At 40.3% G+C, this 20,047-nt stretch overlaps 1 protein-coding gene across 2 annotated transcripts in view; it reads left to right on the top strand.

The window, feature by feature from the left end:
* The window catches only part of Fras1 (Fraser extracellular matrix complex subunit 1), a 442,940-nt gene extending 424,225 nt beyond the window's left edge, over nucleotides 1-18,715 (top strand). For both annotated transcript variants that reach the window (XM_070012597.1, XM_070012596.1), the window contains 7 exons: nucleotides 467-574; nucleotides 1,166-1,325; nucleotides 4,267-4,383; nucleotides 10,140-10,306; nucleotides 12,249-12,454; nucleotides 13,495-13,641; nucleotides 15,228-18,715. In XM_070012597.1, the coding sequence (XP_069868698.1) occupies nucleotides 467-574; nucleotides 1,166-1,325; nucleotides 4,267-4,383; nucleotides 10,140-10,306; nucleotides 12,249-12,454; nucleotides 13,495-13,641; nucleotides 15,228-15,821 (1,499 nt within the window). In that variant the 3' untranslated portion in view covers nucleotides 15,822-18,715. The remainder of the gene's footprint in view (nucleotides 1-466; nucleotides 575-1,165; nucleotides 1,326-4,266; nucleotides 4,384-10,139; nucleotides 10,307-12,248; nucleotides 12,455-13,494; nucleotides 13,642-15,227) is intronic.
* The last annotated feature ends 1,332 nt before the right edge of the window (nucleotides 18,716-20,047 follow it).

The following is a 20,047-nucleotide window of genomic DNA, read 5'->3' as shown; positions in this document are numbered from 1 at the left end:
TATCTTGCCTATACAGGCAAACTTTTACAACATTCCCTTTAATTCTCCATGGGTTTGAATGCTAAATGTAGCCTTCAGGACTTAGTACTCTATGAAGGATACAAAAATACAGCATGAAGCAGATGCACTGTAACCACATCTTGGTGCAAAGATTGATAGTTGAAACTTTAGATCCATTCTTTTATGAGCTATGGACCTACACTGGAACCAAGTGGTACCTACTTGTTTTAAGAGTCTATTCAGAAATTATGGATCTGTAAAAGTAAAGACCAGTGGAATGAGCTGTTATATGACTCTAGTTGGTAACTATCTTAGAGAGTCTGTTCATTAGATATATACATTTCCTTTTACGTCACATTCAAATAAATGTACAGCTGCACTTAATGATGTCCCTGAGATAAATTCTGTATATAGAAGTTTTCTCCATGCTCTAACCTGGGTGTTTTATATATGGTTGTGTGACCAGGAATCCAGACAGACAGTGTACTCTCTGCAAGACTCCAGATAATAAGGATCTATATTCGGGAAGATGGTCGTCTTGTTATTGAATTCAAAACCCATGCCAAATTCCGAGGTAATATCAATGTGGGCTTCCCGCCCCCCAACATTTTGTGAAGAAACATTTTAAACATAAAGAAAATTTGAATAAAATGTCTTTTGCATTTATTTTTAATGTTTTGTTATATTTATTTTATACTTAGTTATGTACAATGGAAGCAAGTTCTTCGTAAGTCAGTTGTTCTATCTCTTTATTGTTTTATTCATCTAGAATAAGCCATCTGCTTTATTTGTTCATGAGTTTTTCTGGTTTGTTTGGTTGGTTGGTTGTTTTTTTGTGTGTGTGTGCCAATCCTAGGGCTTAAACTCAGGGCTTAGGAACTGCCTCTGAGCTTTTGTGCTCAAAGCTAGTGTTCTACAGTTTGAGCCACAGCTCCATATCCAGCCTTTTGGGGGTTAATTGGAGATAAGTATCTTACAGACTTTCCTGCCTGGGCTGGCCTTGAACCATGGTCCTTAGATCTCAGCCTCCTGAGTAGCTAGGATTTACAGTGTGAGCCACTGGCTCCTGGCTATCACTGAAGTTTTAAAGAGTGGAGGTTTTTGAAGGAGTTTTACCACAAGTATAACAAACTCACAAGTAAGTGTGTGTTCTCCCCTGAAACAGGACAGTTCGTGATGGAGCACCACACTCTCCCAGATGTGAAATCTTTCATATTGACTCCAGACCACCTAGGAGGAATTGAATTTGATCTCCAGCTCCTGTGGAGTGCTCAGACTTTTGATTCTCCCTATCAACTGTGGAGAGCCACAAGCTCTTATAACAGGTAAATATATTTCCTGTTGTATGATATGATATGAAAAGTTTGTTTATTTTAGGGGCTGAGAATAGAGAACTTTGCTTTGAAGCTAGATTTTCATTTTGAAAGGAACATAGATATAGGGGGAAAGTAGACTTTTAGCAAAATAGAAAGAGAAACACAAATATAGCCCAAATCAACATCTGGTATGTAAAGCTGGAAGGAAGCATATTCATTGTACTGAAAGTCTAGAACTTAGGAATATGGACACGCACCCACAAGGGAAACTGAGGAACATTTCCAACTAAAATCTTAGTATAAAAAAAAAAGTTTTGTTGCAGGTAACACAACTTAGCACAAAATCTGGAACTGTTGTTTTTTTGTCCAGGCACCACCCCCTGATGATAGTCCAGTGGTCAACCAATAAATAATAAGACTTTTTCCTCTCCCACACTCAGTAGAATAAGAAGTGGGAGATACAGTAAAACATCTCACTTTTAAAGGGAAAATAGAAAAGAGGAAAGGAAGGAAGGAAGGAAGGAAGGAAGGAAGGAAGGAAGGAAGGAAGGAAGGAAGGAAGGAAGGGAGGGAGGGAGGGAGGAATTTTTTAAATGACTTTTTATGTTTTTCTTGTAAAAACACTGTACATAGCGGTTCCAGTTACATGAGTAAGATAATGAGTCTATTTCCTATTGAGCATTGTTACCTCCTTCTTTGTTTTTCCCCTACTATCCCTTCCCTCCCCACCTTCTCAACTTCTCCCTCCCCCACCCCCAAAGTTGTAAAGTTTGTTTTCAACATAGTGTCTTGCACAGCTCATTGTTACAATGGGTCAACCTGTATCCTTGTTTAAACATTTTGTTATTTCCCTTCCCCTCCCCAAATTATAAAAATGTATATGCAAGATGCAGGGCACCGACATCAAATACAGTGAAAACAGGGGTTATACTGTAGGGGAAGAACATACAAAAGAAACAAAAAAAATCACATAGTTCATTATAAATACATTAAAAAACAATAGCAAGAAATAAAAAACCACTAGTGTCCCTATCTTGGGGTTCATTTTGCTTAGTGTCATCTTGTCTGGTCATATGTACATAGCTTTTGACCTTTTTTGCTTGTCCTAGACATATACTACATGTTGCAAATAAGGAAAACCATAGATGACTTTCTTAATTACTTCAGGGACTGTGCTTCCTAGAACTTTATGAGACAATTCATATACTTCATCCCATTTATAGACAGAGTAACTGTCCTCCTTTAAGTTGTCTGTTGACTCTTCATTGTGTCCCAGATGAAGCGTACACCATTGTGTAGCACACAAAGCTCAGCCCTCTTCTTATCCTTATCAGTCTTTTAATTACATTTAGTATCCCACCAGTTCCTAAAACCACCAGCCCCTCTATATTTCTATCCCTTTGCCATTCCCCTCTGTCCTCTCACTCTCTGCCCTCCTGCAAAACTCTTAACACCTGTGAGCTTCAATTCAAATATTAATCCCTATGAGACAGCTTCCTGTACTTCCAGTTAGATGCTAGTAGCTCCCTCCTTGGTACCACTTTGTTTCAGTTCATGAACACCAGTGCATTCAGTATCAACATAGACTGCTGGTTGTGAGTCTCTACAGGGTAGATGGCTAGCTCATTGATGTTAAATTCGACTGCAGGTTCATCATATCTAGATAGGTATCTTGTAATAACTTATCTTTGAGGTAAAGAGATGAAGTGCATGGATAGTTGGCTAAATGAAAAATACCACCAAGAATGCTGTGCTAAATGCACTGGGAGAGAATAACACATCAAGATCATAGTTGTTTGGAGAGCAACAATCCAGTAGAGACTGGGGAAGGGTATGAAGCTTCCTGGGGGACAAGAGGCAACGTATGCTCCATGTTGCCATTTAGGAAATGCTTGGTGTTTAGAAATGAGGTGAAAACTACAGCATTCAAAACCTGTGTTTAGCCTGTACCTGATATATTTTCAGTGTCAATGAAGAAATAGACCTGAATAGTTTTTAGGAATGGGAGAAAATAGGGGAAATGCATAAAGCAAGGTAAGAAGAATCAGAAATAGAGTCAATTACAATGTTAATTAGAATATTCTCAGACATCCTTATGAAGAAAGTACATTTGAGCAAAGACATAAAGAAGATGAGAAGTTGGCTAGGCAGAGACCTGTGGAGGAGCCCTACGCTCTTCGTTCAATGGATGACAATTTTCTTATGTCCTCAAAGAATCTTCCTGAAGTTTTTGGATATTGGGCTGTCCTCTCAGTGACCTTCTATGACTGGAGCTGGTACCCAGTGACAAATGTGTAAAATGAAGTACGTGAGAGCCACAAGTCTCCATGCCTTCAGACTCCTGGGTCTCACATAAATGGGAATTCTCTCTTGAGAAGTCACGGTGGTACTCAGCTTTGTAAAGGGATGAGGCTATAGAGCTTGAGAGGGGAAATGTAAAATCAAGTGCTAGTGAAATGGGGCTGGATAGGGCACTGCTTCTATTCTTTCTGGAACAATAGGCTGTAGCCCTCAGACATTTGCTACCTCTTCCATAAGCTTAGTCCCTTACCTAACCACATCTAAGCAATAGAATTTGAGACAGAACAGGGTGAACAGGGTGACCATCCACCAAAAAAAAAAAAAACCTCACTAATTATCCAAGTGAAATGAACTGTGAAAGAAATAGCTATTTGTAATCACCTGACCTCAAAGACCTTTTTCAAAATGGCCACCTTTCTCAGCTTCTCTCATAAAGAAGAGTTGAATAAATGAAGTTAGGGCTACTGAACACCTCTGGATAATACTCTGAAGGCTAAAATAATCAGAGATGAGTACCTGAAAGTGGTGTTTGCAGAGTTGTAAAGTACTTGGATATGCCATCTCAATAATGTTTCCTGACTCAGTCTTTCTGGGGAGTGAGCAATCTATTTGTTATTTCCTATGACTTCCTATGACTTTCTGCTTCCAGAAAGGACTACTCCGGGGAATATACCATCTACCTGATTCCTTGCACAGTGCAGCCTACTCAACCATGGGTGGACCCAGGAGAGAAGCCTTTGGCCTGTACTGCACATGCCCCAGAAAGGTAAGCAAATATGATCCATTCTCATTATTCACAGTTTTATTATTTGTTGAATTCTTCTACTGCCTAATATATATTTGGGCCCCCAAAACAATACCCACAATGCTTTTACAGTCCTTCATTGACATGTACAAAGCAGCAAGAAATGTAAGTCATGTAACACCCTCATCCCGAATTGAGGATGAACAAGGCCATGCTCTTATTTCTTCTTTCAGCTCTTGTTCTATAAACAAGTGTCCTTATAGTCTATTTAATGTTCTTCCATGTGTGTGTGTGTGTGTGTGTGTGTGTGTGTGTGTGTGTGTGTGTGTGTGTGTGTGTATACGCACGCACGTGCACACGCATTTTCTTGGTGATTTTCCTACTTTAAATGGCTCCCAAGCATAGTGCTGAAGTGCTAGGATTTCTAACACAGAAAGGCTTGTGGTGTTTTACATAAGTTTTACTCAGGCATGAGTTATAATGCTGTTGGCCATGAATTCAGTGTTAATGAATCAGCAATATATGTTAAGCAAGGAGATCAAACAAACACATAAAACAAGGCTGTATATTGATCAGTGGATAATACATTGTAAACAGAAGCTCACAAAAGCTAGTCCTGTATTCTCCTAAGATGAGTGGTTCACAAGTGCAGAGTTTATGTAGACCTTCTAGAGCCTAACTACTATGAACAACACATCCAACTATACACAGCCCCTACCCACCTGACCTGAGACTATCTGTCATATACTGTGCCATATACTCATTTCTCCTTTTTTTGTTATTTTTTGTTGTAAAAATACTGTACAGAGGGGTTACAGCAAGGTAATGAGTACATTTCCTATTGAGCATTGTTGCCTCCTCCTTTGTTTTTCCTCTACCATCCCTTCCCTCCCCCTCCACAACTCCCCCCAACCCCTGCCCCGCCATCAAAGTTGTAAAGTTCATTTTCAACATAGTGTTTTGTACATCTCATTGTTACAATGAGTCAACCTGTATCCCTATTTAAGAACTTTGTTTTTTCCCTTTCCCTCCCCAAATTAGAGAAGTGTATATACAAGATGCAGGGCACCAATATCAAATGCAGTGAAAATGGGGGTTATACCATAGGGGAGGAATATAAAAAGAAACAAAAAAATCACATGATACATTATAAATACGTTAAAAACAATAGCAAGAAAGAAAAAAATGTTTGTGTCCCTATCTTGGGGGTCATTTCACGTAACATCATCTTATATAGTCATATGTATATAGCTTTTGACCTTTTCTGCTTGTCCTACACATGTACTAGTTATTGCAAATAAGGGAAACCATGGGACCTATGTTTCTTTGGGCCTGGCTTACTTCACTTAATATAATTTTCTCCAAATGTTTCCATTTCCTAACAAATGGGGCAATGTCATTCTTTCTGATGGCAGCATAGAATTCCATTGTGTATATCTACCACATTATCTTGATCCATTTATCTACTGAGGGGTATCTTAGCTATGGTAAATAATACTGCGATAAGCATTGTTGTGTTTGATCAGTATTGGTTCAGCTCTTATCCTATCCAATGCCTAGCATTAGAGTAGTAGAATAAGAGAAACAGAGATCTCAGGTTTTTTGTAATCCAGTGACATTTTTTCTTGAAGCTGAGCAAGATAGATAGAAAACATTTCTGAGAGAAGATGCTATAGACAAAACCCAACATTAACAGAGGACTGTTTGAGCCTGGTGCTGGTGGCACATGCCTGTAATCCTAACCACTCAGGGGGCTGAGATCTGAGGATCACAGAAAAGTTTGTGAGATTCTTATCTCTAATAAACTACCAAAAAGCCAGAAGTATGGCTCAAGTAGTAGAGGGCTCCTCTTGAGTGAAAAACCTAACAAACAGCACCCAGATCCTGAGTACTGGCATGCATGGGCATGCATGTGCATGCGCACACACACACACACACACACACACACACACACACACACACACACACACAGGATCATTTGTGATGTGACTTTTAAGTTTAAGATTTGAAAGTGGACATTGAATTTATTGGAGTTGGTAACACTGAGTTTATTGGCTGTATCCAAGAACAAGTTGAAGGATTGCAGGTGGTTGGAATGCATTCAAGAGTGAGAGATGAGAAATCAAGACACAAAAGGGTCAAGAGTGTTCGAGGATTAATGACGTTCAAGTTTTACTAAAATGGTATCAGAGACATGGAACAGGTCAACTTAATGGTGATTTTATTTTATGTGTTGTAAAATGAAAACCATTCCATGATGTTTGTATGAAATGGCCTGCCAGCAGGAAGGTTTGAGGATGCTGGGGAAAGAGGGGGCATGTGCAGAGCGAGGTCCTTGTGTAGAGCAAAGGAACAGATGCAGAGCCTGCGGGGAAGAGCTGGCTCTAGCCAGGAGTTCAGTTCATTCACGGATCCCCCACCCCCAGTTCCCTTCCTGGTGGCTGGCGTTCTTGGGCTCTGTCCTGGTGGGCCTCATCCTGGTCCCCGGCCTTCTGCAGGGGCCGCTTGGACTGAGCAACATCACGGACAACTGTCAAGCTGCTGCTGCTGGGCCTGGTCACCTTGAACTTTGTGGGTGACATCAGGAGGGCTGGGGGTTCTGCCTGGCTCCCCTCCCCCCATGCCTTCCCTCCCCACCTCTGCAGAGTGTGCTGGACCAGCCTGAATGAGGAAAGCAGGCAGAACCTGTGGAGAGTTAATAGGCGGGAGGGGAAAGGTGCTAAAGTGGACAACAGACCAAATCTGTTTTCTCAGTGAAACAAAAAGCCTGGCACTGATCAGAAGTGGGGAACATAGATCTGAAGGCAGGGGAGGGAATGAAGGTCATCAAAAGGAGTGGCAAGAAGTGTGACACCAGAGGGACGGCAATGGCAGCCTCAGAGAAGGCAGGGCTCAGGCCTGCCGGATTGTTTTCAGTTGCCATACTATTGACATTAAACCAACTGCACGTGTTTAAAGTACACATGTGATAAATATCAGCACGCATGTAGATGCTCAGGGGACAGCACCACAGTCCAGACTTCCTCCCAACATAGATTCTCCCATCTCTCCCTTTCCCTGGGTATTCAGCCATCTGCTTTCTGTCACCATAAGTGTTAACTAGAGTTTTATAGAAATGACATCAATCAGTCGTTTAAATAGGGATACAGGTGGACTCATTGCAATAATGAGAAGTACAAGTTGTTATGTCAAAAACAAACTTTACAGGAAGAAGGGAAGGGATGGGAAGGAGAAACAAAGGAGGAGGCTACAATGCTTGATAAGAAATGTACTCATTATCTTGCCCATGTAATTGTAACCCCTCTGCACAGTATTTTCACAATAAAAATTTAAATTTAAATTTAAAAAAAAGAAAAGAAATGACATCAATCACACATACAGATTCTTTTTTTTTCTCTTCAGAAACATTCATTTTTTTATCTTTTATTTGAAAATTGTGTTTAATTTTTAAATTTTATTTTATTGTCAAGATGACGTACAGAAGGGTTTCAGGTACATACATAAGGTAATAGATATATTTTTGTCAAACATTGTCACCCCTCCCTTGTTTTTCTCCTCTTTTCTCTCCCCCCCAAGCCGCCAGCATAGTGTCTTGTGAGTATAGCTGTTGCATTGGTTCACCCTTTGTCCTTTGTCTCACCATTTTGTTGTTCCCCTTCTCTTTGCTAATTCAGATAAACATATATACAAGACGCAGGGTACCAAAATCAAATACAGTGGCAACAACCATTCTTTTCTCTAGCACTTGGCATGATTGTTTTAAATTCATTCATATCATCAACAGATTATTCTCATTATTGCTGAGTTGTGTCCCATAGTACAAATACAGCACAGTTTTATCAACTCTTCAGTCCATAGACATTTGAGTTATTTCTAGTGGGGTAAGGCTATACTTAATAAAACTTCACTGAACATATATGTGCTCACTATGGTCAAGCAGATAACCATGTCTATCTCTTCAGATAGTGACCTTCTTTTGATTAGGGGTGATGAGGACACATGAAACTCTAACTAAATGTCTACTACATAATTTTCAGTACATAATACAATATCATGGACTGTAGTCATTACATTGTATCGCTAGACATACTCATTGTATGGACCTGCAACGGTGTATCCTGTGGCCAATCTCATCATGTCCCCTCCTCCTTACCCTATCTGATACCCTCATATTCTGCATCTAAATGATATTGTGCAGATTTTCGTTCTGTGACTGTCTTATGTCTTATCACATAATGTCTTTCAGGCTTATTCATGTCACAAATGCTAGAGTCTCTTTTGAGAGAATAAGTACTATTTATTCCTTTAGGTACATATTGTGTACTACATCTCTTTACTCATTTATCCACTCAAGTATTGATGACACTAGTTATTTACATGTCTTGGATATTATAATTCTTCAAATAACATGGAGATATAACTACATGAGGGCAGATTTCATCTCCTTTGGATATAGACCCAGTAGGGAATTGTTGGATCATTTGGCAGTTGTACAGGTAGTATTTTAAGGAACCACCATACTGTTTTATGTAACGGCTTTTATATCTATTTAGAATTCTACCTGAATTTCCTCTTAGCTGTCTCTTTCCCATCTAATTTTTCTCTGTATCATCTGTTACTTTCTGGCAGATTATCCAATTTTTTAACTGATTTTGCTTATTGACTTCAACAAAGTAGAACTTTCCCGGGGCCATATATTTTTCTACTATGCCTACAGAGTTCCCATTACTAAAGTAGAGTTTTTTGTGTAATAAATTTGTAGTAATTATTCCTTAAATAACTGAGTCCTGAGGCAGTAGAGATCATGGAGTAGAGAGCCAGTCCAGAGACCAAAAGACAGCCAGTCTGGCCAGATCTCAGGTAGGGAGAGAAGAAGGAAAGTAGCAGATGAGGGTAGAGAAAGGGCCAAAGATGTTTTAAATATCTGTCATTATTCAAAGAGGTATAGGAAGCCACTGAAAGATGGCTTCCTATGCTGATTTGTACTCTAGCTCATTGATGACACCATATAGAATAGAAGGAACTAAGAGTGATTCCAAGGAGACAGCTGTGGGCTGGCAGCTCATGTGTGGTCATTCACTAGGGTAGCAACACTAAGAAGATTCATTCTGTAAGGAGAGCATGTTGAGTGTGAGGTATCTTTGAGACATAAGGTAGAATTATGAGTCAGTAGCCAGATACAGGTTTCTGGACCTCAGAGACTTAATTTTCGCATTGTTACCTTTGGAATGAAAATGCAATCAGTGACTAAGCCAAGATCACCTTGGGAAAGTTATCAAGGAAAACAGCAGGCATCCCAGGATTCAGCATTGAGGAGCCCTTACCTGACAGAAAGAGCCAGAGAAGGGCTCAGGAAGTAGGCCAGGAGGTGTGAATAAAGGTAAGGCCAAAGACTATCTCCCAGCCACTGCCTGGAAAATGTGACAGAGAATTAAAAAAACAGACTCAGCAGCTGGGTCAGTCTGGGGCATGGGGCCCTGGGAAGACATCTCACTGGAAAATCACAGCAGCAAGTTCCTTAGCAATCGAAGAACTGTGAGGAGCCCTCACAGTGAAATGTGTGGGGAAGCTGAAGGTATAAGAGAATTCCAAACACTAATTAAATTAATCCTGTTCAAAAGAACACATTAAGTCCTCCCACATGACTCTTTACTTAAATATTCTACGTACAAAATAAAGCTCTGTGCCACAGCCTGCGAAGAGCAGGAAATAGAGGCAGCTCAAATGATCCCTGACAAGTTGAGCCTGGTCTAAGGGAGCTCTTATCTCACATTTAGGTTCCTGATACCCATTGCATTCCAGCAGACCAACCGTCCAGTCCCTGTTGTGTATTCACTCAATACTGAGTTTCAGCTCTGCAACAATGAGAAGGTGTTCTTGATGGACCCCAACACATCTGATATGTCATTGGCAGAAATGGATTACAAAGGAGCCTTTTCCAAAGGTGAGTGGCTTCCTTCCCCTGCAGAAAGGGGCTAGTTTGTACTAGCATCTCTGCTCAAAAGATCTCAACTCCCAGTAAAGATTCCTCAGCATCGATACAGGGCAGCCCCGGTCAAGTTCAAAAAGAGCCTTGCACTTGTCCTTCATGTTATGAAATAACACCACAGCTTTGGAACTGTGGTGAGCAGCAGGGTGGTACCACGGAAATCACTCGTCTGGGTGGCAAGAAGAATGGGGCTTCAGTTTATAAACATATAAGCAAATACACTGGATAGTATGCAAGTATAGACATATATGTATTCGATGAAATACATTCAGTAGATTCAAGGGAGATCTCAAATAATGTAATTTCTTAGAAAGGCAAAGTCAGAGTTCAACAAAATAAATACCAAGAAATGGGTACTTGAAAGGAGTAGAATGGGGTCAAGGGAAGAGGAAAAAATGCACCAAGAGGAGTATAATGTAGGGCTGGGAAGGTGGCTCAGTGGTAGCGTGCTTGCCTTGCATACCTGAGGCCCTGGGTTTGATTCCTCAGCACCATATAAGCAGAAAAAGCAAGAAGTGGCACTGTAGCTCAAATGGTAGAGCACTAGGGTTGAGCTGAAGAGCTGAGGGACAGTGCCTAGGCCCAGAGTTCAGACCTCATGACTGACAAAAAAAATTAATTTATATCCTACAAAATTAGGAAAAGAAAGTGAAGGGGTCAGTTGGGAAGGATGGGAATAAGAATGTTTGAAAGGGGTGACATTGATCAAAACATATTGTATTCATAAACTGTTGAGTGGCAACTCCTTTGTACACCAACTTAAAGATAATATAAATAAATAAATAAATAAATAAATAAATAAATAAATAAATAAATAAATAAATAAATAAATAAATAGAGAAGAAGAAGAAAAAAAGACAAGTTTCCAATCCAGTGCGAATACCCTGATATCTCTGGGTAAGTTTCTTTCTCTCAGTTCCTTGGCGTTATTTCATTACCACCCTCATTGCCACCAGCCTCAAAACAGTGCCAAAATATGTAGCCTACCCATGTTTTCTCTGGTACAAATGGGCCCTCAGCCCCTCTCTCCTTCCCCCCTAAAGGTAATTCCCTGGACTTTCAAAACACTAGCTCCTTCTTGGTTTTGAGGTCTGTACCTAAATGTCATTCTCTACAAATGACATTCCTTGGCCACATCAGACAGTGTAACAAAGGCCTCCATGTTTTACATTTTTTGCAAACTGCTGTTCATTATTTTTAGCTGTCACACAATGTTAGTCCTATCTAATATATAGTGTATATTTTACCTAGCATATTCATTTTGCCCAGCATGCTTTCTCCTGCTTTTCTTTCCTACTTCTAATGCTGTATCTGATGGAAGTCTACTCATGATTCAGGATTCTCCTCCACTGTCATCTCCCCATAAACCCTCTGCACCTCTCCCTAGACAGATATAATCTGATGTAGTATTTTCCTGTTGTGGAATGTGAAGGTATAGCAAAGGGGTTTAACACCATGGTTTATGGAGCCAAAGTACCTTAACTTTGAAGTCAACCTTCATCACTTACTAGCTTTGTGGCCTTCGATAAAGCTGCTTGTTATTTGGCATCCAGTTTCCTTATCTGTAAAACTGTGAGCTCGGCATGAATTATTACAGGAGAAAAAACATACTAGAGTACTGAGCAAATGGCAAATTTGATAAATGTTAACTATTATGTCTGTCCTTCCAACTGAATCTCACTCATCCCTCTGTCCCCTGGGTACAGCCAAGAACGTGGCAGCTCATAAATGCTTAAGTTATGCTTCATGAATTAAAGAGGTAATAAATGATGAATGAGTATTTTTAGGGACATGTAGAACATGTACTAAGGGTACATGTTGAACCTTTTTCACCCTTAACATTTCTTTCTCTGTCATCTTCAAGTGTGACCTGCTTGGTGTCTTTCCATCTTTTCAGGTCAAATCCTGTATGGGCGAGTCCTTTGGAATCCAGAACAAAACCTGAACTCTGCTTATAAACTCCAGCTGGAGAAAGTCTATCTGTGTACTGGCAAGGATGGCTATGTGCCCTTCTTTGATCCTACAGGGACCATCTACAATGAAGGACCTCAGTATGGATGCATTCAGCCCAACAAGCATCTGAAGCACAGATTCCTGCTGCTGGTATGCTCACTGTGGACGTTGAAGAGCAGACTCTGGGGCAGACTTGCTTAGCTGTGAATTCTGCCTAAAACAACCACTTTTGATGGTTTAAATATATACATATACATATATATATGTACATATATAGAGACTTGTATATATATGTACATATATATATATATATGGCATTACAGATGTTCCAGGAAGAACAAACTCTAAGCCAGTGTTTCTCTAAGACTTCTCCAAAGGACCTGAGTGGCCCTGATACTCTTTAGGACCTCCACGGACAAAATTGCTTTCTTGCTACTGTTTGTATGTACTCTTCCATTTACTCCCTCAATAAAGGAACTATGAAAAGTTTATTGATAGGAGTTCAGATTCTACATTGTAACTAATCTTTAAGAAAACATCACTTGTCAGGTTTTGATTTAGTATTTTAAAGAATAAACACAATTATCCCCCCTTTTGCTATGTAGCTAGAGGAGGCCAGAGTTTCTTCATGTATTTCAACTACAACTACAGAAGCAGTGAGGAGATTCCCTTTCTTTTATGAAGATTTACAAAACTTTAAACAAGACCAGCTCACCTTTGGGAGGAAGAAATGAATGTAGATATTCTTCAATAAAAGTATTTTACTAAAGTTAACATAGGATAAAAATTTCATTGTCACTTTTGAATAGCTTAGCACATAAGTGTCTTTTTAATTTTTCAGGATTAAATTTTGACACCATAAATATTGATAGAGCCAAATCCCATAAACAAATACTCTTAGGGATCCTCAATTTTTACCTATGGGTGAAAAATCTTAAGACCAAACAGCTTGAGAATCATTGGTGCAGGCCATCGATGGGTGTTTTCATGTGCCAGAACCCACCAGAGTTCTTCCATAAAGAAGACAGTGGGTGCCCAGAGGTAGCACTGACCTAATGAGGCACCTAGCACCAGACTGCTGGCCCAGCCCAGTCAGGACAGGAGACAGCCTTTTTCCTCTCAGTGGCTGTGCTTGCCAATGCAGTGCTTCTGATTCCTAAATCTTGTGTTTCTTTTGTTCTGCAATTCAGGACCGCAGTCAGCCGGAGGCCACAGCTAAGTACTTCCATGAGGTGCCTTTTGAGGCTCACTTTGCTTCTGAGTTGCCAGATTTCCATGTGGTCAGCAGCATGCCAGGTGTGGATGGATTTACTCTGAAAGTAGATGCTCTCTACAAGGTGAGTTTGGTGAGAAGAAATGAAGCCAGTTAAAGTTGGCAAAGAGGAAAGGTGCACCATTTCTGACTCTCAGCTTCTTTTTATAGTACTCTTGCTGACAAGCCTTTAAAATACAGTTATGAAACTTTGCCACCCACAAATTTTTCACCATCTACCTCCAGTATACCAAAGCTCAACTTCAATTTAGCTGGCTCTGGTGGTGCACACCTACTTTAAGGGAAACTTACGTAGGAGTACCATATCCAGGCCAGCGTAGGCAAAAAAAGTAAGTCCTCTTTGGAAAATAACTGAAGTAGAAAAAGGGCTGGATATCTGACTAAAGTGACAGAAGCCCTAAGTTAAAAAAAATATTTAATTTGCAAATGATCACTTATCATAATGCATACATTAGGATTGTTTTTCCTAAGTTTTCCTAAGTTCTTTCAATTTGCCTACCCTTTGGCTCTAATCTCAGCTAGCTGATTTTCATAAGTATGAGGGAAAGCACAAATACAATGCAGCAGCTTAGAGGGGGCAAGAATTACTAGTGTTAGCATTTATAAGATTATTTCTTTGTTGCTTTGTATGTCCCTCCCCCACAGTATAACCCCTGCTTTCACTGTATTTGATGTCAGTATAATTTGTGGAGGGGAAGGGGAAAAACAAATGATTTAAATAGGGGTATAGATGGACCCATTGCAACAATGAGATGTACAAGTTGTTATGTCGAAAATGAACTTTACAACTTTCATGGGGGGGCGGGGAGAATTGGGTGGGGGGTGGGGGGAGGATGGGAAGGGATGGGAAAGGGAAACAAAGGAGGAGGCTGCAATGCTTGATAAGAAATGTACTCATTATCTTGCCCATGTAATTGTAACTCCTCTGTACAGTATTTTCACAATAAAAAAAATCCTTAAAAAAAGAATTATTAGTGTTAGATAAGCAAAAATACCCTATACTCCAGCCAGAAACATGAACTTCCAAGATCCAGTTTTTCCAACTAGTCATCTATAACCTTGAATTTCAGAACTATTATCTCTGTTCAGAAGTTACTTCAAAGACATGGAGAGTTTTTATGTGGGACAATCCAGAAAGTAGTAAGCAATTTTTTTTCAAGAATCTTCATATTATGTGGAGAGTAGTTCTTGAGTAAAAAATTTGTGAAATGCTCCTGTTTCAAGTGAAGTTCATCAATAAATAGCAAGTCAGAATAACAAACAATTGAAGGTCACTGAGAATAAATGTGGGTATCAATACTATTATTTCATTGCTATTGATAAAGACCAACAAATCATGAGCATTTACTTAGCTAAGTAAGTCATGACAAGTAAATTCTTATGCTATTCCACGACCACGCAGGAAGACAGCAGAGAGTGTAAATGAACAGTTTCCCCTAGATCAGTCTCATTTAGAAATATAATAGAACCTATAATCCTTGGTTCTATTCTCTATGTGTTAGAAGACACCAGCCATTGTTAGGTGCTTTTCTTGAAACTGTTACCCTAGATAGGAATATGGCAGCCTTGCCTTGCCATTCTTTTTCTTCTGAGGTCATCTATGGGCAACAATGATGTGCTATTTATCTTCCTGTCTCCCTCTTCCTGCAGGTGGAAGCCGGACACCAGTGGTATCTCCAGGTGATCTACATCATTGGCCCAGACACTATCTCAGGGCCCCGGGTCCAGCGTTCACTCACAGCTTCTCTGAGGCGCCACCGAAGGGACCTGGTAGAACCTAGTGGCTGGCTAACTCTTGACGATTCCCTCATCTATGACAATGAAGGGGACCAAGTCAAGAATGGCACCAATATGAAATCCCTGAACCTAGAGATGCAGGAGCCAGTTATAGCGGCTTCTCTGTCTCAAACTGGGGCATCAATTGGCAGTGCCCTGGCTGCCATCATGCTTCTAGTTTTGGTGTTTTTGGTAGCTTGTTTCATCACTAGGAAATGCCAGAAGCAGAGGAAGAAACAGCCCCAGGAGGACACTTTGGAGGAATACCCTCTGAATACCAAGGTAGACATGCCCAAGAGGAATCAGGATAGGGTGGAGAAGAATCTGAACAGACAGTACTGCACTGTGCGTAATGTCAATATACTCAGTGATGGTGAGGAGTCTTATATATTCAAAGGTGCTAAAGTAAAAAAAATGAATCTGGAGGTCAGAGTCCACAACAACTTACAAGATGGAACAGAAGTTTAATACAAGGAGTCCCAAGTGTATTTTTTTTCTAAAAACCATTTTTTATACATTACGGGGAAATACTGGTATTTTTATAATCTTGCAGATAAAAAGGGAAAACTATAGCTTTGAGTGGCAGACAGCGCACATTACATGCATCAACTCACAACTGAGCTACCTCATGCACAAAGAACCACTGAGACTCCCGGGATACTGGGGCAGTTGTGTCTGTGGATCCCTTTAATAGTCTCAGCAGTTACAAAGAGCTCCTCTAGAAGCTGACCATAGAAAACAAGTATCTTAGGCTGAAAGGAGCTGGACAATTAGGCCAGCCCATTATCTTAGAATGTGAGTGCATCATGGTGGATCTCTGGGATAGTGAGAGGGGTTTTCCTCCCCTATCCCCAGCCTTCTTCTACTTGGGCTTTTCTTAGATCTGGGGACAGCAGAGTGTGAATTGCTGACACTCAGATCCCATGAAACTCCTCAGCACAACGTACACATTTGCACATCATTTCTACCTGTCTGTATGCCGCAGCCTCTAGTATACTTAGCTCTTCCAGAGCTCTTTTCACCTAGAGGCCTCAGGGTGCTTGAGACTAGAAAACTTCTCTAGAAAGGAGATAGCTGAAACCTGGGAAGACGGCGAGTCTGGCCCTGGTGAAGAATGCCACAAAACAGGATCAATGATGCATCATGATTTTGCTTAAATAAAACCAATCACACTTTCTTGCTACCCTAGGCTCTGCCCAGTCCTAAAATAGGCATGACCATGTCTATTAATTTTACTAGGGCTTCAGGAAGGCAAATGATTCATTTTAATGAAGTAGACTAAGAGAAAGCCCAGATTCGAGTGAAACCAGAATTGACAGATGCATACTGGTCCTTTTTTGCTGTGTCACACAGCAGTTGGAGGCTCTGTTCCTGATGCACTATTTCAGGGATTTCTCTCTGGGGGTTCTTTGCTGGTAGCTCAGGCACTTACTTTTTTTTTAAAATCATATCAGCACATGACAAGGCCATAACTACATGGCTTTAAAACCATTGCGTAGTCAAATATCAGCTTAACTACTCTGTGTGTAGTGTTCACATGGCTTGCCTTTGTTTCTATTTTGTTCTTGCCTTATTGGCCAAAACACAAGCATGCACGTCATGTTGTTTTGAACTGGAGGCACAGTTCCATGATTCAGGAGTAAAGGACACATTCTCTTCCTAATGCATGTTACATCGTACTCACTGAGCACACCATAGTCCGTGAGCAAGTAACGGGGCATCCATGTTGTATAGTGATCGTGTCAGAAAGACCCAGGCTCTTTGAAGACATTCTCTACTGGAAATATATTAGTGTTAAAACCTATGAAGAATGAACCATGGGAAACGTTTTAGGCAACTCCACTAGACTGGAAGTTCTTTGAGTGTAGGGCCTGTGGGAGTCACACATCCGCATTCTTCAGCCTTGCCTTGCACAAAACAGGTACTCTAGAAATCTTGGTTGGCTGAACAAATGGATTGTGTAATGAGTGTAATGAAGGAATGAGTTTGGAAGAAGAGGTCAGTACAGTGGCAACATCTCAAAAGCAATTTTACCAAAAAAAATAAGTTTTCTACTTGGAGAAGTAAAAAAGAAATTCTTTGATGGGGGACAAAAACCACCACCTAGCCTACATGTGGCTCTAACAGTGGTCCTTAGAGTCAGGAAAAGAAAAGCTGTAATAATGTATTAGCAAGAGGAATTGACTTCCAGAACAGATTTAGAAGTCAGTCTAGTTTCAAGAAAGGATGGACTGGGGTGAGCACAGAAACTCATGACAGGTCAGGTGCTACCTCAGACCAGCTTGGGCAACTCAAGGCAGGATGACTTGAGCAGGTTCAAGAATTGGCATCTCATGGTTGGAGCCAATGAGCCAAGCAATGAATCTGCTCCAGAGCAACCTAGAGGGCAGTGAATGTTAGTTCTACACAACAGGGAGCCATTTGGCCAACTATCTGTCACTGCTCAAATTCCCAGAATGCTTCACATTAAAGCAGCACTTCTCCATTGGTTCAAATGTTCTACTTGCACAGCCCTTCCATTTTCACATATGTGTAGGAGGGGTGCAGATAAGTGGTAAATGGAGCCTGGTGTAGGGAAGGAGACTGAGACCTGGGGATCCTCACAAAATGACAGGAAGGCCTGGAGATGGTGATCCATGTGAATGGAAAGTCCCTGAAATATTCCTGCCTCCCCTTCTGCTCTTCCTCTTGCCACTCACACTATATGGAATGCCAGTACTCCTTTGGTGGAGACAGTTTCTGAAGAGAAGGTGATGTGGGGTTGGGATCTGCCTCTTTGATATAGAATTGTTCCTTGCATTTGCGTTTTCTGCTTCATCTTAGGGATCAGATATTTGATTAATGTGGATTATATTTCAGTGAAAGCTCAGCTTTCAATTTCTCTAACTTGCTCACTTATGCCTTGTGTGTGTTTTACTAACCTTTTCTATCAAGCCTTCATGTAAGCAGGAAAAAGCCCTCAGGGGTTGCTATTTGCTATCAAACATTGACTGTGAAGGTTCAAAGAAAGAATGGTTTGCACCATTTTTTTTTTTGCCTTGCTCCCTTTTTATTGTGCTCCAGGTGTCCTAGAGGACTCCCACAGATTCCTATTGTCAGATAGGAAATAGTGTTGCAAAGTGTTTGCACAATCTGTGTCCTATAGGTATTTGTTATTCTTGATACCACAAACCTGCTCAAACTGATTTTTTTTAAATTGGTGGTGCTGTCAACCTGATTTCTTGACCCTCAAATGATTTTTGTATTTCCAGTATCAATTTGTGTGTGTTATGAATTTCTGATTTCTCCAGTAGCATATGCCACTATACAAATTTGTATAAATAATTAATAAATGACAGTCTGGTTGTTTGCTTTGTTTTCCACATCCTTTTTAGAGTACTCATCTCGTTAACAGACAAAGCCACTGAGCTAGTAAGTTATTCAGCAACTTGAGGTAGAATTTCTCAAAGAGAAACTCCATAATGGGGTTGACTCAGTAAGTCAGACTATATTAAGAGCAAAACACTGAAAAAAATTACATATTGTCAGATGATCTTAGCTTTTCTTTGTCACTCAGGAAAAGAAATGAGTTGAATTTCCACATGTAATACAGTAGGATGAATATTGAAACTATATTTGTATTATCAAACCTCAGGCTACTTGACATCCTGTGAGCATGCCTATGTCCTTCTGTGCAGGCAGAAATTTGCTAAAGTCCATCACTCATCCTGGAGATGATCAAACCTCCAAATGAGTTCATTGGCTTGTGAAGGGCAAAATGGCAGGGACAGAATGGAACAGAGCCCAGACAGGCTTGGCATTCTGCAAGCTGTGCATTTGTGTCTCTTCGCCCTCCAGTAAAACAAAAAACTGCCAGGGACAGTGGCCAACTGGGCTCTGTTGGTCCATTTGCAAATTGAACAAGACTTGAGAAGGCATGTTTTCATAAAATCGGCTCCCAGAAGCACAAACCTAATGTAATCTCCAAATCTTTAATACTTTCTTTTTGTTTCCTGTGATTTGTCAAAGCTGACTGAAAGTCCTAATATCATTTCTCTGGGGCACATTTCTCTGAAATTTCATGGCCATAGATTTAGGGATGGAATGGTAGCATATGCATGACCATTCTGAATTTAGATTATCTCATTGACTACAGTTTTAGGGAAACACTGGGAACTGGAAAGGAAAACTATTGAAAATATATTATTAAGTTCACGTGTATGGAATTGAGGAACTTGCAGTTTATACGTAGTCCAATAATCACATTGTTGTATGCCTTAGTCTGATATTAAGATACCACAATGAATTAACAGATTATATTCCCAAATAAGCCAGAGAGAATGGGGGTGGGGGGAGAGAGAGAGAGAGAGAGAGAGAGAAATTCTTAACAAAAGCCCTTTACAATAGCACACTGAGAGTAGCTAATAGCCCTGGTAACATTTTAGGGACAATAGCCAATAATATATTGGGCACATCTGGCAATATTATATATAATCAAGTACACTGACTCCTTTACACTTTCTGCCTCATTGTCCTGAACAACTGTGTAACACTTGTCCTGTGTGGATTTCTTTGAACATTCCACATGAACTACAGAATTCCAAATCCTCAAAGCCTTCACCAGCACAACTTGACATTGCTTAAAATTATCCCCAAGCCAGGTATCCCATGGCGTGTATCTGTAATCTTACTTCTCAGGAGGCTGAGATATGAGT

Source organism: Dipodomys merriami, unplaced genomic scaffold (assembly GCF_024711535.1).
Source record: "Dipodomys merriami isolate MVZ:Mamm:240054 unplaced genomic scaffold, mDipMer1.0.p SCAF_9, whole genome shotgun sequence".
In the NCBI taxonomy this organism is placed as follows: Eukaryota; Metazoa; Chordata; class Mammalia; order Rodentia; family Heteromyidae; genus Dipodomys; species Dipodomys merriami.
This window is presented reverse-complemented; position numbering and strand designations above follow the sequence as displayed.